Source organism: Macrosteles quadrilineatus, unplaced genomic scaffold, assembly GCF_028750875.1.
Source record: "Macrosteles quadrilineatus isolate MER2022 unplaced genomic scaffold, UCM_ALF_1.0 Scaffold_2__2_contigs__length_208266976, whole genome shotgun sequence".
NCBI classification, from domain to species: domain Eukaryota; kingdom Metazoa; phylum Arthropoda; class Insecta; order Hemiptera; family Cicadellidae; genus Macrosteles; species Macrosteles quadrilineatus.
Window position 1 is genome coordinate 147115801 of NW_026542595.1, and position 18183 is coordinate 147133983.

General features: G+C 32.2%; 1 protein-coding gene across 1 annotated transcript in view; it reads right to left on the reverse strand.

Moving 5' to 3' along the window:
* Positions 1-10101, reverse strand: part of LOC128985007 (homeobox protein unc-42-like) — a 40778-nt gene extending 30677 nt beyond the window's left edge. The window contains exons 1-2 of the mRNA XM_054404381.1: positions 9981-10101; positions 8807-9172 (exon numbers count right to left, since the gene is read on the reverse strand). Coding sequence (XP_054260356.1) covers positions 8807-9172; positions 9981-10101 — 487 coding nt within the window. The remainder of the gene's footprint in view (positions 1-8806; positions 9173-9980) is intronic.
* Between the last annotated feature and the right edge of the window lie 8082 nt (positions 10102-18183).

Sequence of the window (18183 nt, forward strand, 5' to 3'; positions counted from 1 at the left end):
ACATCACTGTACACACACAAACACACACCAGGATGTCACAAACTCTCGACAAGCGGGGGTGAGGGGGGAGGCTAAATGTTATTTCATGAAAGATATAATCCATACAAGGGCGAGCATTATGTCACTATAATAGAGTGGGGGTCCCATTGTGGGCTAATTACTACCCTGGGTCACCTGCCCCGACCCCTTTTAAATACCGCCTATTGTTGCTTTGAGCTTCCCTAACAAAGGCAGCTGATTTTGTGATTTTGTCTCCAAATTGGTGGATTAAAGTCGAGAGCTGTTTGATTCTTTGTGGTCTGTTGTGTTTGAAACAAGCAGACAGTATTGAGAGGGAAAAGGGAACGGTGTGCGTTAATCTCAAAGGATGTGGAATCTTTTAGTTTTTTTATATATATTAATTTAGAAAAAAATAAGTTCGTAACTTTGATTAACTCAGTTATTTAAAAATGTGATTGGCTATATAGTGAGATAATTTTATTTCAACTTGAGTTTAAAGGATGCAATGGTTAAAATTTTTGGTATTTATAAGTCCTCGTCAATTTTCTTAAACAAACGAACTTAATGGTCGTTAATTTCCTTCGTTAACGAAGGAGATGCGTTTAGAATAGCTGACGCAACATCCACAATGATTTATTGTGCAACTCCAAAACAAAATATAGCATATAAAACATATATATGCTTTCTGGATACCAACATTTTTAACCTATCTCAGCATTCTTGTAAGTCACAGGCATATGGAGAAATTCTATATTTTAAAACTTCCAACCTTTATAACACGGTGGGTGATTTACAACCACATGAATGCGTTCAGAATTGTAACACTTAAAACTTGCATACTAGTGATGTGGAAACTATTCGTGTTGTGTAACCAACTTTTTCAAGACAAGAGCGATTGAAGAATTTCAAGATTGTAACACGTCCAACACTTCTTAAAAAAAAAAAAAAAAAACTAGTGGTTTTAAACATTTAAATCAATCTCGGATCCATGGGTACACTTGTGGTTGTAACACATATCGTTTTTTTGCCAAGACTTCTAGGAGTGTTACTCCACCAAACCAATCACAGCCATAAATCTCGATACTTTTAGCATTCTAATACTTCCAATCTTTCTTGTCAATCTATCTAGTTTGAGTTACACTTTCAAATTGATCTCATCCAAAAACTTCAAAATACTCTCTTGGTTGAAACGCTTTCAACCTTTTTTTTACAAAGACTTCCAGGATTGTTACATTTCAAAACCAATCTCAGCCATAAACATATTTACACCTTCATAGCTGTAACACTACCAACCTTTGCTATCCATAAACATTTAGAGATTTTCAAGTGTTTCATTTCCAACCATTCTTCTTGCCAAGACTATGAGTGTCACTCTTCAATCTCAGTCAGACAGATTGTTGAGACCAAATGACATCATTACAACACTACAAGTGTTCAATGTTCACTTGTTTGACGAGATGACAGATGTTCACCCGAGGCGCCAAGACCTCCCCCCTCCCCTCACCCTGTCATCATCCCCTGGTGAATTAATTATACATTCGCCTCATCTAACACGAGAGCCGCTCGCCCCTATTATAGTCTCGACGGCCCTTTTGTCGCTCAACAACCAAAATAGTTTTAGAAGTGTTTGATCGATGTAACAGGTCATCTCCGTGTCTGACGCAAAATATTTGTGGATGTTTCTTTTTATTTTAGGTGTAGTAGTTAGTATTCTTAAAACCTTATTTAAAGGGGTGTTATAGTTGTTACTGTAATGCCTAAACATAAATGTCTGTTATCTACTAGTTTTAGTTTTGTGAATAGATCTTTCGGTGTCAACTAAAACTTATTCATATACTTGCATTGCGTCCTACTTGACTTGGGATCGAATTTGTTTATGGTTTATTAAGTATTAACCAATTTAAAATAAAAATATATGTTTTCGTTTTTATTTTTGCCTTTCAAACACTTAGCGTCTGAAATAACCAACGACAAAAACAACAAATATAACATGGTTAAATTGCTGCAATGAAAACACAGACGAAACAAACATTAGTAATCAGAGTAGTATTTAACTATAAGAGTAGAGTTTGTATGATAAAATGAAAAAAAACTACATATTTAAAAAGAAATAACAATTTTACAACCACCATTGTAAATACACATAAGAGAATATAAATTGTACGAATTTTGTTCGAATCGGCCAATACATCAATAACAACACATAACCCGTTATGGCCTTTTTGCTCAGTAATCTACCAATAGTTTTATAGTTTTTTTTTTTTTTTTATAATTAGAGGTTTTCCTTTGGTTATGTTTTCCTTAACTTGAATTTTCCTTAAAATGACTTGAATACAATTTTTTTAATGATCTATGTACACACGGAAGAATCGTTTAAATGGGGTACATGGGAAATCAAATTTAAGGGTCCAAAGTAAATCAAGAATCACTCATCCTTCGCTCATGTTTGGGTTAAAATACGCAAAAAAACAATTGACTTCTTAACTGAACTGTTTTATTTTAAACCAGACCTAGATTAAGACGTAAATAACTGTAAAATTCACTTTCTTACATCCATGTACTTATTCAATATTCTTGTTTTTCCAAAGCGGATGAATTTAAAACAATACATTTAAAAAATAAAAATGCAGTGACATATTAAATAAAGGATTTTCAATTCAGAGAACTAAACCAAATTTTAGGGGTGTTTAGGCATACATCATCGCTAGTCTGTTTTACAATGCCTCCATAAGTAACACAAATCACCCGTACATTCCAAACACCACAGCATATTTCGGTTTGCCAACTAATCCTAGTGATAAAACCGATGCCAATGATAGAGGCGGGATGATAGTTTTGGCTGCGGGGTTTGGCAGGAAATTGGTGGTGGACCATCGGAAACCTACAACCACCGCACGCGCAACCCCACCTAATACACGGGCAATCTTGGTCCCGAATACACCTGCATGAGTTCAATCATTGACATTGGTAAATGTCCTATCAATGCAGTTAAATAACCTTCTTAAAGATTGTGGAGGTTTCTATATTATTATAGTTGATAGACACATGAAGGCACCCATTTTGACATGATTAAAATGACAACCTTAAGTAACTGGCACAATTGACTTTGCAGGTTAAAATCTGATCGTTCGTAATAAAGCATGTGCCTTGAAATGCCTACTTAAGGGTTGTGTATATATAGAGAAATATTGAACGAAAAGAATTTTCCTCGCGTAATACGCATTTTCTCATTTTTAAGTTGGTCTATGTACATCACTAAAATGCTTTTAAAATACTTAAGTTGATTCCTCGCGATTGATAAAGAATGGTTCTTATTTATAATCAATACTTTATTTAGATTTCCCCTCCTAATAAAGTAAAAAAAAAATCGCGTTAAACCGAATCAAGACAGTATGTAATATATTTACTCGAAAATTCCTTTTGATACCTTAGCTACCATATAGTTTTAATGTAAACAAATGCATATACTGTATAAGAAACTTTTAACTAATGTAGCTAATACAAACCACTATTACATCGGTGTCCTCTAAAATGCAAAGCAGCAAGCAGCTTTTGTTAACTTCAATATTTCTCTAAAATTTCACAATTTATTTTCGTGTATGCAGAAATCTATAGTCAGTAGAAGATTTTACAGGAGTGCTTACTAAACACATCTGTACAATTAAACTATGATCGTATAAAATGTAGTATTGTAGACAGATATAAAACAACAAAAATAGTGTTGTTTATCTTCAAAAACTTTCTTCAATTTTTTTATTTTTTCTATGGATTTTGAGTCGAAAATCGTTCAAAATGTAATTTAATTAGGATTTTAATGAGAAAAAGGTTCATGCTGAGTTTTAGTTCAAATATGTAAACAACAAATCCCAATTTATTAATTTCATAAGTTAGTATTTTGAAAATGTTGATGCAAATTAGAGACAGTTCCAAACATACCTTGGCTTAGCTGATGTTACTTTTTACTCAACTACCCAACACTACGTATTCAAAATTCATTCATTCGCTTTTAAGTTGAGATACACATAGGATCCATCCCTATCCAACTTTGGTCACGTAACAATAGAAACACCAAAGAAATACGTTGCTGCGAAAGTTTTTACATTAACCCTCAATGAACTCCAGAACTAATCACACCTTGGATAAAAAGTAAATTTAAAACTACCCAAACAATAAACCACACTCAAACACGTCACCTACGTCAACGATCCGCCTGAATGACCGTAGTACAACTCTATGAATGGGATCTGTGAATGGCCCAGACATCAAGGTGTTGGAGATGAAAATCTCATTAGCCCTCGTGAATCTCATTTGAATACTGAACCTGATTATGAGACCTGAGACCGTCTCAATGCTGGGATCTCATTAGGTTTATGAGGTTGTCCCACTTCTTATGCAGCCATTTCCATAGCAAGCGCCGCATCTGCATTTCAAAGTGTCTACACATAATAAACTTGTCGCTCCACGTTACTTGGCCAAATAAACATTGTCGCTTGTTTATTGTGGACGTTAGTAGAATAAAGATAATTTGTATTGTTTTACGTAGTGAAAGAATACATTTTCATGATAATGAAACTTGGGCGATGAGTTTGACCACTGGCTAGTAGTGCTGTGGACATATTTGAGAGAAATAGATGTTACAATAGTGTATCGTGTAGTAATAACCATACTAGATTGTCTTGGAAAACTTGAACTGTTTCCGAACTGCTTGCCGTTTCAACGCTTATTGTACAAATTACTATATAGAGTAATTTTTTATCGAATATGATGTTAGGCTGTTTAAGGCTGGACTGATGAGAAACTACTACTACTTATTTATATGGCACTTTATGGCAAATTACTAATACGACTTGAGTCCAAATTAAAGAAAAGAATCTACATTATCATCATTTAAGAAGTGATGCCACCAGTTTGTTTTACCTTTTAGCAACCGATACATACTCTATATTAATACTGTTTGATTATATGGTTCAAGGACGGGTTGTTCTCTAACTTTATACAATTTGTGTTGTCATACAAGGGTCATTATTACAATGTAGTCCGTTCTTCATTAAAATTACTCTCAAATTGGTTTGTAAAAATCTTGCACTGCTCTCTAAGTGAGGAAAGGCTAGACAAAAAATTCGGTAATTGTTGAACTAAGCTAGATTTGAATATAAATGAAAAAAAAACTGTCTAGATATTTAGATGATTCAATGACATCCCTCTACAATGCAAAGTGATAATGGTGTACCGACGAAGCTTAACGGTTTTACTGTGCGAATTTAATCCACAACTTTAAACTGATATGTATGTAATTTGATATTAAATATTTGGTAGTAGAATAGTGGGACGCATCTGATATATCGCTTATTTTGCGAAGTTTAGTATTTCAGACCTGGGTACAATTCTCACCAATCTCTAGTGGTCGTTATATCTTGAATCGATGTTTTAGAACCAATTTTATCAGATCTACTTACTAAAAAATCCAAAAAGATAGGACCAACAGTATCCGTATTTATCAGTAACAGTAAGCAAACAATACCAGTATTCGACAGTACAGGCAAATCGTACTCGTATTTTGACAGTACCCAAAAGCAAACAGTACCCGATAGAATACCATATGGCAAGGCTATCGATTTTTATAACTGTTATTATAGAGATTGATGGACACAACGTATTTTGCACGACGGACCTTTAATGTTTATTTATTTATTTATTCTTTCAACGGTAACACTATTTTTACATTAGAATATACATTAATAGGATTTAATCACTTTATGAACATAGCATAATTAGGTAATAAATATGAGCAATAAGAATAAATTATAAAGCAGACATGACATGCAAAAATACATAACCAGTATAAAAGAAAACAAAATACATTCATAGGCTGAAACATTTCAAGTGTATAAATAATAAGTGTATAAATGTTATAAGGCTGGATCTTGATGTTTACAACCTAACTGGTAATTACGATTTGTTTGTGCATCAGACTGTTGACTGCAATTAAGGTGACTAAATGGTTAACAATTTTGTATTTCTATTGATGGTTTAGTTTTAGCGAATTTCCCTATAGGGAAGTAGCTATTACCGTAGGTGGCACGGTAAGACCTAGACCCGGAACCGATTTACTTTTTCATTTTGATGTCCCCAGAGGCCAAAAACACCATTCGTTCAAATTTTTATATATATATATATACTGTATACGTCCGTGAACGCGATAACTTGAGTAATTTTTGTCCGATTTTGATGAAATTTGGTTTAAAGGTGTAAAGCGGGATAAACTTGAATGAGTTCGCGAACCAGCACGATCGGACCATGGAAACGGGGCTTTACGGGGTAAAAATTAGGTTTTCTCACTTTTGACCCTCAAAACACAAAATTTCCCGATTTTTCTTTAGACCTTTTTAAAGAGCTTAAAAAAACAAATAATTTAGTATATAAAAGTATTTTTGTTCGATTGTTAGTAACGGAGAAAATTAAAAAAAATGTAAATTTAAAATTCCCATGTTATTCTTATGGAGAATATTGTCAAATGTTGTAGTTTGCTTGTTTATGGATATATTTTGATCAAACTTGGCAAATTTATTTATTTTGTACTAAGCTATCAATATTTTACTCAAATTGCTGCGGCGGGGGTATTATTTTTTTATGATAATCAAAATTTAGTAATCCTGATCTAGTATCAGCATCTCGCGATAGAAGATAGGTATATGTTATATCTACGGAATGAGAAGTAAGGCTTTTTCCAACTTTTATTACAGTCTCAATCTTCTTCAATCTTCGAGAAATAATTAGATTTATTTTTGCTTTTTAAGGAGATTTTAGTTACAGTCTTCGCCAAAACAGCTAGTATATAATTGTGTCTTTAACGGTATATGTATTGCATGATTGGCATAAGTTTTACGATTGTGCGCATTGAAATAAATGTTAAATTAAATACTATATTTCATTCCTACTCAATTGTAACCCACGTTTTACCGCTATTAATGGGATTCACGCCTGAAATTGATGGTTATCTACAGTTAATTATTAAAGTGCGTCTTATCTTGATCCATTTAACCATATCCACTGACTTCCTTTAGGCAAACCTTTCATACAATATTTGTCACGATAACCTACTGTGCGTGTTGAATTCTAGGGTATATGATTCGATAGGTGTGTTTAAGGAGGGGATTATAAAGTTTTATAAGTATGTCATAGGCAATAGTATTATTTGAAAAGTTAAAATAATCTGTTAAACAAGACAAATATAAAATTTAATAATATTAACGTCATACTGCAGCAAAAACAGCCGTTTTTAATACGTGCGTTGCGGCACAGAAAACATGTAGTATGTTTTCTGTGGTTGCGGGTCTAAAGTAGCATTTTTACTCCCTTGGGCGTAAAAGCCTTTATAGTCCCTAAGGAGTACTGTAAATGCCAGGTTTGTAAACAGTTGTCAATTTCGATTATAAGCATTCGCATTAATCAAAATAATATATCGATTAATTATTAGATTGGTTTTAAGATTTTTGTTGCATTTTCCCCCAAAAGTTCAACACATCTATAGTAAAGTAACACAATCGTAATTTCCTAAATTATTAAATAACTTTTTTTAAACGGCTGCTTATTTACATTGGCAGAGAATTGAAAACAAACTGAATTCGCTTTGAGAGGTTGCCTTCACATGAAAATTATTTTCATTTTCTTTCTTAGTTTGTTAACTCATTAGTTAGTTTTTTTCGTCATATTACCTCATTAGCTAATATGACGAAAAAAATTAGTTCATCACATGGGCAGAAAGTGTCTTTTCAAGCCTGGCTCATTTTCAGTGAAACTTGAACTCCAGTCAAAAAGAGCCACTTTACACCCTAGGGATGAAATATACTATTTCTTGCTTTTTGTGGGGGTATTTACCAACATACATTCAGTTCTTACTGTCACATATGTTTGAGTTTATCTGGATTTTGTACTTATAGTTTACTAGCAAACCCATCGTGGCTTCGCCCACAAAAATCTTATATATTAAAAGATTGGGTTTTTCTTTTCCGAGTTCGTTTGGCTCTTCTATCCGACCGATTTTCATGATTGAGGCCTCGAATTGAAGGTGTGCACGCACAGACTTCACACCAAGTATCGGCATATATTTATCTACATTGCCACTCGGCATAACCATAAACAAAATTGTCTCCCCGTGTATTTCTTACGAGAGTTAAATTTGGGTTTTCCCGAGTTCGTTTGGCTCTTCTACCCGACCGATTTTCATTATTGAGGTCTTAAATTAATGGTATGCACACACAGATTTCACATCAGGCACCTGTAGCAGCTAACCTAGGTACTCGTTAAACTTAAATGTTAGTTTAATAAATGAATTTAAAATCAATCCAGGCAAATGGAAATTCGCTTAGTCGGCAGGCTTGCTGCAGCGGGGGTATTTTTATATTTAACACGTTTGGATTATAATGTTTAGGTATGATTGAGTTTTGCTTAAATAAACCATATAAACGAAGTACTGTTTGTGTGCCAACCACTGGAATAAGCTTTTTCAAACTATGAAATAGGTAAACAAATAAATATTTTTTCTTGCGAGTGACCAATGTTTTTTGACTTCATTTTTAGCTGTTGAAATTCAACCTCAGAGTCTGACCAAATAACAAAAGATCGTTGATGAATTTTACTTGGTTATCCATAGTGGACTTATAACAACTACCAACTGCGCCCTAGTGGTATACTACAGTGACATTTTATAGATAGGTAATCGTCTAGGTTACCTCTTCGTCTATCCACCACATTGGAAACACCAATTACATTTATATACCTTTACAACTCAATGTGTGTTACTAACCTGTGTGGTCCGGTAGCTGAGAGGACCTAGGAGGAGTGTGTTGTTGACCATCTAGTCCTGTAGGCAGAGCGTACAGTGCGGCAAAGTCCGGCGCCTCCGTCTTGGCGGGCTTCTTGTCGTGGTGGTGATGATGGAAGTGCGAGTGGTCGTCCACCAGGCCCAGAAGACCGAGGTTCGGCCTCAGCTCATCCATAAGCTTCCCCCCGTGGGGACTTTGATGGTGGAAATTCAACTGGCGGGAGAATATGGCGGGAAAGATGTTGAACTGTTGGGCGTCGTTGGCGGCGGTTGACGCCGTGGAGGTGGTGGGCTCTGGGCCCGTCCCACCTCCGGAACAGCTGGACACCTTGAAATCCAACTTGGCGACTGGGACAACAGAGATACTGGCTCAACACGGGAAAGCCTCTACAGAGAGTCTCTTAGGGTTATTCCCTCACTTTAACTAAAATGTCTTTATGAAGATAACTTCTAGTTTTCTGTCAATTCAAGACAGCAGCCAACAGTTATTATTTTAACCTCAAACTAAAGTAAAGTAGTGACATGGTTTTAATCTTTTGATTATCATGTATCTAAATGTATATTATTTCTAAGGCCTGTTCTATAATCTAATGTAAACAATGAGGACGAAAACAATGCAAGAAATGTAAAAACTATTCACTCTGTAATAAGGATAGTATCTTGAAATCTATGACGAATAACAAGAGTTCACAGTCCTTCAATGTACACAATTTGACAACAAAACTCTAGAACTAGGTTAAAGTCTTGACACACTAATAATTACCATGGTCGGTCTGTCCAAAAGTGAGCACATAAAGAATTCCAGTCACAACACAGAACTCGAGATGACTTCGTTAGAGAAACGCCACACCGGCGACACAGTCCGAGGAAAAAGTCTTCAAAAACAGTCTTACTAGATTTGCGTCGAATCAATAAAAAAGTGACGATTATTAAATTGTAGTATTGGCGCGAGGTGTTAGGTAACCGGAGTTAATAAAATAAGCGAAATGAGTTTAGCAGCAGCCTAGACGAAACTGGTACTTAGTTAATGCGTCAGGCACCGGCAAACGAAAAGTGACTAACGAAGTTACTCCGAGAATTGAGCCTCTAAACAAGCCTTCGCGGGGTGGGCGGAAAAAACCGATCCCGGATCAGTTTTCATTTGCACCAATCATACGCGACCGCGGCGGCGGGCGAGGGTGCGAGGCGCTCTGTGATTGGTCCGCGAGAGGGTGGTTGCCATGACGACACGCCGTCTCCATCCAAGATGGCGCCACCTCGCGACGGCCAGCAGTCATGTGTCTTCTGTTTTCTTTTTAAGGGTAGGTTTCATTCATTTTACTTTCTTGTCAAATTGTTTGCTTTTATTTACCCTAGATTGCAATTTGACCTGGTCACGTGACTCAGGTATTCTAAGTGTTTAATTAAAGTCGTCGAGACGATTATTCTCATTTTTTCCAGAGATGGTGGACCGAGATGCAGCCAAGGTTTGGAGATGCTACCCGTGTTTGCATGGCAAGGGTTGCAGTGAAGGGTGAGTTTTCAGTGCATTATTATACTGTGACCGATCTTTGTATAGAATTTATATGTATTTGTAGGTGCCTACAACAGTTAGTAGTATTATGTTTGAAGATTTTACACGTGTTTTTATCTTAAAGCAATTATTTAAAGCATTTAAATATTGTTGTGGCTCAGACTTTTTTCAAAATATCACTTGATAAAAGTTAAACCATGTAAATGTTTAAACTGATCTTTATTTTAGGTACACTTTATTTATTTATTTATTGCCAACGGATTTCACCAATTTACAATAAGAATTACAATATAGTGAGACTACAAAAGTAGTACTAAATACTAAAACTAAGTAACAATGATGAGCTGATGAACAATACAATAGGGATGCATGCAAGCTCTAAGACAGTAAAAAAAAACTACTTATACCTAGGAGTAACAAGACATAAATAATACAAGACATGCGGTAATTGAATAAATAGTAAAAGTTTAAGTCAAGAAATATGGACGTAACAGAGACAAGTGAGACTAACCTAGGAAAATATAACAATAAATATAAATGATATAAATAAGTTTATATAGCATACTATCACAGTTGAGGTATTGTATAACGAAAAAGCTTGTCTAAGTAGTAGTTATTAATCATAAAATAACTGTGCATGATATAAGTTAAAACTAGTTTATGATATTTTTTGATAATTGGTTAAATTTTAAATTCCAGAACATACCTTGTATCACTAAGAGAGTGTTATTACCCTTCTTTATTTAAGTCTTCGTTTTTAATACCGATAGTTATTTTTGTATAAGTAAAAATAAATAAAAGATGAGATCAATGGGAATATGAGCTATTGATTTACTAAATAAAGGAGGGCCATTTTTTAAATAATAAAACAGAAGTTTTAAAAGAATTTGTAAGCAACATGTAAATAAATAATGTTAGACGAAGTAAAAAGTGCTAGTAAAATACCTAACGAATCTTAATTATTAAAAATTATTTATAGAAATAATATCATTAAACAACATATAGCCTAACCATACTCAAACAAGATAAAATGTGCTTTTGTCGTTAACGGAGCCTCATTACATTATGCGTATTTTATTCATTAAATTAAAATTGTTTTCTTATTTTAATGCTGTGTTGTTTTTTCCCGTTTGTTACATTGAGCTACCGTTCATTGTAATTTTTAACCGACTTCCCCACTACCAACAAAAGGAGGAGGTTCTCAATTTGTTTGTGGCGATGTTTTTTTTTTTCTATGTATGTTCACCAATTTCTCTGTGATTCTTTTACCGATCAGTGTGGTTCCACCACCAAAATAACCAGGAGAGTTTCTATTTGGTACCTTATATATTATGTTTAAGTATAATATTTGTTTCGGTGAAAAATTCTGAAAACCTTAAATATTCAACATTTATTTTGTTTACATTTGTGCAGATTGTTTACATTTGTGCAGAGAAGGCAATAAATCATAATAACATTCCTACAGCTGTTAGTTGAAACCATTTAAATGAAGCTACAGACAATTCTTCATGAAACAGTTGCTTCATATTGATCAATAAACTACTTCTTGCCATGGAGCCTAAATGAATTACATTGAGAAAAATGCATTTTGTTTTGGTTACTATAAAAAATGTATTTTAACGTTTGACCTGATTTGTGTATACAGTAATTCTGTTTTTATTAGTATTGAATATTCTGACTTACAAAAATATATATGTTTCAGTGAATAGCTGTATGATATTGACAAATAAAGGTGTATTGTGAAAACCAAAGCATTCGTAAAACAGGTCTAAATATAAATTAAATGCAATTATTCCTTACACGACCTAAGAAGTGTGACAGTGCATAATCGTCAATTGTTTTAAAAGTGTTAAATATTTTAATTACTAAACATGCATTTGCAGATGCGGAATGTTTATTGATATTCTCTACCCAGTTACTATATCATATCAATACTATTATGCCTGCTTCGGAAAGTCCTAGAGGAAGATGATTTGCAATTTCGACTAGGCTATATCTTGATCAAACAAAACCACCTAAATGGCTTACACCACTTTTAGCTGAACCAATCACATTGAAATGTCAGACATCATCGTTTCCTGCAATCGGTGTACTTCTACATTATAAAAAGAAATACAGTAACGTCTCAAGCCTTTTGGAACAATATGAAAGTTATTCCTCAGCCACCAGCCCTAAAAAATATCTCAAAAGTGGAAAATTGGTCGTTAACTCGTATAGTACCTTTTGAAAATATTATATGAAAGATTGTGTACATTGTGCACATAACACATTGTGTACCATTGTGTAGATTGTGTTTCATATAATATTTTCAAAAGGTACTATACGAGTTAACGACCAATTTTCCACTTTTGAGAGATTTTTTAGTGCTGGTGGCTGAGGAATAACTTTCATATTGTTCCAAAAGGCTTGAGACGTTACTGTATTTCTTTTTATAATGTAGAAGTACACCGATTGCAGGAAACGATGATGTCTGACATTTCAATGTATCTAGAAAAGACAATTAGTTTTTAATTAGGCCTAATGTAATGGACAACTCTTTCTTTCTTAAGGAATATCTAAAAATGTTTATTTTCATACCCATTGATTATGTAACCTGAACAGGTGACTCAAGCAGTTTTAAAATAATGATTGTTCTGTGGAACTTTTGATTGTTTCAAACAGTTTTGCTTATCAAAAAACCTCAAGTAATTAATACATAAAACATTATACTGTCACTAAAAATCATGAAATAATTTATTTTTGTAAAAAAAATACAACCGACTTCAAACGCTCTAAAAAGAATGAAATAATTTCAATAAAGTAAACTTTTGTATTAGGCAAGCTCACGTATTTCAAGTCGGCGCGGCTCAAACTGCAAATATGATTGAAATTAAATATTGTGTGTGTATTTTGAAAATCAATAAATTGTAGCTGGATATCATAAATATATAAAAAACATACTGAACTTTTTATGGTTACTTCAGAATAAATGCATTATGAAAATAACACACACAAATGTTCTATATGAATAGGAAAATAATTTAGTTTGATATTATGATAGGGAAAAGAAGCTAGTTTAGAATTAAAACGTCACTTTTCCAAGTTAGATACATTTAAATGCGTTATAATCTTTTTAAAGATACTCGTTAATACCACTATAATGCCGATCTCTGATTACGGTAATAAAATAACACTTAACGCATAACTATGAAAAAGACATGCAGATTAACACCTTTAGTTATAGATAGTCACCTGCAATATGGACACCCTCTTTCAATTTTGTATCAAAAATCATCATAGAGCCGCGCCGACTTAAAATACGTGAGCTTGCCTAATACAAAAGTTTACTTTATTGAAATTATTTCATTCTTTTTAGAGCGTTTGAAGTCGGTTGTATTTTTTTTACAAAAATAAATTATAGTAAAATAGTCTTACCGTAGAATTCAAAAAATTAAATTAAAATATATTGTGTTTAAAGTTTGATTATATTTGTCTTAAACAGTTATATCATTCATAACTTAACATCTAAGTTTTATAAATAAATAGATAAATATTTTTTTTATAAAATATTATAAAGTTTTGTTCAAGCTGATTACACTCTTATTAACAATACTCATTTGATATTCTTCCCTAGATGTAAAAAAATACTGTCTTTGATTTAAGCTATTTATAGTTTGAAAATTGCTCGCATGTTGAATGATTGAAGTGGATAACCCATAAAAATGCTGGATTTTGTAACAATAAAGATTGATTTCATTTGGATAGAAATAAGTGTGTTCTAATTCATAAAAACTATAAACTACTGAACCAGTCGTAGAGCTTAGTTAAACTACGTTATCAATTCGATCTGTGTTATTAGATTTGTATAGTTATTTTAAAATAGGACATTAATTTATGGCACCACACAGTAATATAGGCCCTAACTTTATTTTAAATTCAGTAAACCGTGCCTTTTAATTCCTAGAATGCAAAGTTTGTATATATAATAAAAATAATATTTTGAGTTAAATATTACATTGAATATTAAAAATTGAAAGAAACAAAAGTGTTGAAGAGGTCAGTACGAAACATAGCTTATAAACTACTTAATGCAAAAATATGTATATTATCGGGCCACTTTAAAATGCGAACCATACTTCCAAGTTATTTCCAAAAGATAAAACAATAGTTTAAATTTATGCCTGAAGGCTAAAGCTGCAGTTTGTCGTAATTTCATAAGATATTCCTCTAGGTTATTTTATGCGTAAAAACTAACGTATAATTTTACCACTAAAATCTATAAAACCATCGTACCATATTTGGTGGTTCAATATACCTTAATAATAATAATATTCCTTAATTATATATCTTAATATCTTATTAAATGTTATAAGGTCTTATATATAATCGGATTATTTTTTACTACATAGAGGTAAATACAATGTACATGCATACATTTTTTGTGTATTAATTCCTTTTTCCTAGTGAAATTGATATGACAGTTTTTCTCCATTTATTATTTGAAAGTTGTTTGGAAGGATTATCATATTCTGTATTTTTTCCTGTACAATTTGATAAAGCTATATTTAGTTTATCGTACACAACGAGCAGTAACTTTATAAATCATCTATTGAAACTTTATAAAATTATAATTCTATATTTTTACGCAATACAAATGAAGAAGAGGTTATAAAAACTATCAACGATATGAAATCCTCTACCTCTTATGGCTTTGATGACATCTCTTCTAAAATTTTAAGATTTTGCTCTTCAGAACTGTCTACTCCTGCGACGTACGAGTATATAATAAATCAGTTCATAACTAGTGGTAAGTTTCCACACTTATTAAAAATTGCCAAAGTTATACCAATTTTTAAAGCTCAAAATACCAGCAATTACAGAACTTTATCTATCCTTTCTTCACTCGGTAAAATATTTGAAAAAATAATTCTGAATAGACTTTTATCATTTCAAAAAAAAATAAAATAAAATAAAATATTATCACAAATCAATTTGGATTTTAAAAGGAAATATCAACCACAAACGCTATATTTCAAGTAATTAAATATATTACCTTTCATCTTGATGGAAATAATAATGTAATGGCACTATTTTTGGATTTTAAAAAATCTTTCGATAGGAATGTCATAAAAAACTTTTAGCAAAATTAAACTGTATAGGAATAAGAGGAATTGCACTACTATGGTTTGAATTTTACCTTAGTAACAGGCAACAGTCAGTCCAAATTCCATTTATTGATAATAACAATAATGTAAAATATTATAGTTCAGAAAAACTTGAAACAAATCAGGTGTCCCACAAGGTTCTGTACTAGGCCCAATTTTATTCATAATATACATAAATGATGTGACGTATTCAAGAAAATTATCTGAAGTAATATTATTTGCTGATGACACAACCTTATTGACATCCAGCCAATATAGAGAAGAATTCGAAATTAAATGTTATGAAGAAGCAAATGAACTAGCACAATGCTTCATGGAAAACCATTTAGAGATTAATGTAAATAAAACCAAATTTATGGAATTTTCAATCAGGGATAAAATAAACAAAGATTTCAACTTAAATATTTTAATTGATGAACAACATATAGAATAAGTAAAAATAATCAAATTCCTAGGACTTATTATATATCAAAAGCAACTCACATATTGAACACTTGTGTAAAAAAACTTTCAAAATTATTTTAATACTAAGAAGATAATCTATGTTCTGTAGTGAAGACGCATTATTCACTGTATATCATTCGCTAATTATTTCCAATATTAGATATGCAATACCTATATGGGGCTCAACTTCATCAAAAACTAAACAAATATTTAAATTGCAAAACTCTGCTTTAAGAATTATTTTCAAACTAAAACCACGCCAATCCTGTAAAAAATTATTTAAAAATTACCAATTTATGACCTTTTACTCAATTTATATTTACGACAATTTTGAGAAATTCTGGAAACATTATGAATTATGTGCGAAGAATTATGATTTGAGAAAATTACAAACATTTTCTTCTTCTTTCTACCAAACAAGGTTTAATGAAAAACATGTTTATTACAACGGAAGAAAATTATTTAACAAACTACCAACTGATATTCAAAATTTAAAATTAAAAGAATACAAAAGAAAACTAAAACAAATCCTTACTGAAAATCCAATCTGCTCTATTGAAGACTTCAATGAAAAATGCATCAAAATTTAAGAGTTTTATTTAATAGCATGCCTAATTCTACTGTCGATAACATTTATATTGTCAAGACAATAAAGTATTTATTTATTTACTTACTACACTGATTAATTTGTTTCGCAAGCATTTAAGATTATTTTAACTTAAACATGTTATTTAAAAAACAATAAATGCTGGACAAAATCGTTTGAAATCCATGCTATTATTTTTAGTTAAGTAATATTGTCTTCAAAAGAAACACTATAGTTTTTGAGTAGTTTGAAATGTATAGTTCTTTATGCGTCTAATGGTGCTGCGATTCTGAGATTTAATTCATTAATTCATTGAGATTAATTCAAGATTTAATTCATTTATGGGCTCAAACCTTTCTGTAACCCTCGTGAATTTCTTAAATTGAAAAAAATAATGAACATGAACTTTTAAAAGATTTACCCCATCAAGTTTAGATCTCGTTTAATTGTTTGAAACTAAGTACTAAGTTGAATTTTCAAAATAAACAGTTAGCTATATTGGTTAATTATTGCTGGGCAGATGTCATTGTACGATTGGATGCATTCCATACGTTTTCATTCAAACCGATATTAGTGTTTTATTATATAGGTATTTAAAAGTGCAAACACTAATTTGTGTCTCTAAATAGGCTATCACATGCATTGAAAATAATTTTCTGTTAAAACGCTAGCTCGGTTAAAAGTTTTAAATGGCTAATGTATTTACTTAATACATAGTAATAATAGTTTATATCTAAATCTGTAATATAAATCGTAGCTTTGAAAATTTACACGACATATTTAACTTGAATATTAAACGATACGTCGTTAATTCGTTTCAAAATTTTAATCTTAAATAATTTAATAATAAACAAGCGATTAACAACTTCACCTCGCACTTTTCTTGTACTCCTCATAAGACTCAAGGCTGAGCGTAAACCGTTTAGGTCCCGCAGAAATTGGAGGGAATCTAATAAAAAGCGCCGTGGAAAACATTGACTTTGAAGGTTGTCATCTTGAACACCCACACCGTACTAGGTAAGTGGTGAAAGTGTATGTAATGTGCACAAAATATTAAAGTAGACACGTGTAAATAAACTTATCATGGAGTTATAAAGATACAAGTCCTTATACAATATGTAGCTTTATGTACCACTTTTGTTAATCGCGACTTTACCATATAACTGAGTGACAAGTCCTAAAATAAAACCGCTGGATTGAGTCAGTATCACGGTACAAACAAATTCCGTTCTCCCCCATCCTACAATAAATCTGCATTCTTTCATCGACGTTCCAAATCGTGTAATTGAATTTATTATACAAGGTTTATTATGTATTTAATTTGGTTTGTACTTATTAGTGGAACATAAATAGATTTACCTAATGTTCTACTGATAAGAATAGACTGTGAATAAATCCTCGTTGAACAAAGATTAATTCATATTCAGCTGATCCTACGTAGGCTACACAAAGTATATAGGTTACGTCACTGTCCTAGAGAAACGATTGAACTATATACAGGGTGATTTGTACTCAGTGTGACAAAAATTTTTTTAAGTAAGTACAAAGTAAATGAAGTGTGATGATGCATATCAAATGTTCCAAGTCTCAAAATTAGCGTCCCAAAAAATTATTTTATGTTTTTCAAAAATAACCATGCTTCTAAACTTAATACAGCGATTTCTCAATTACC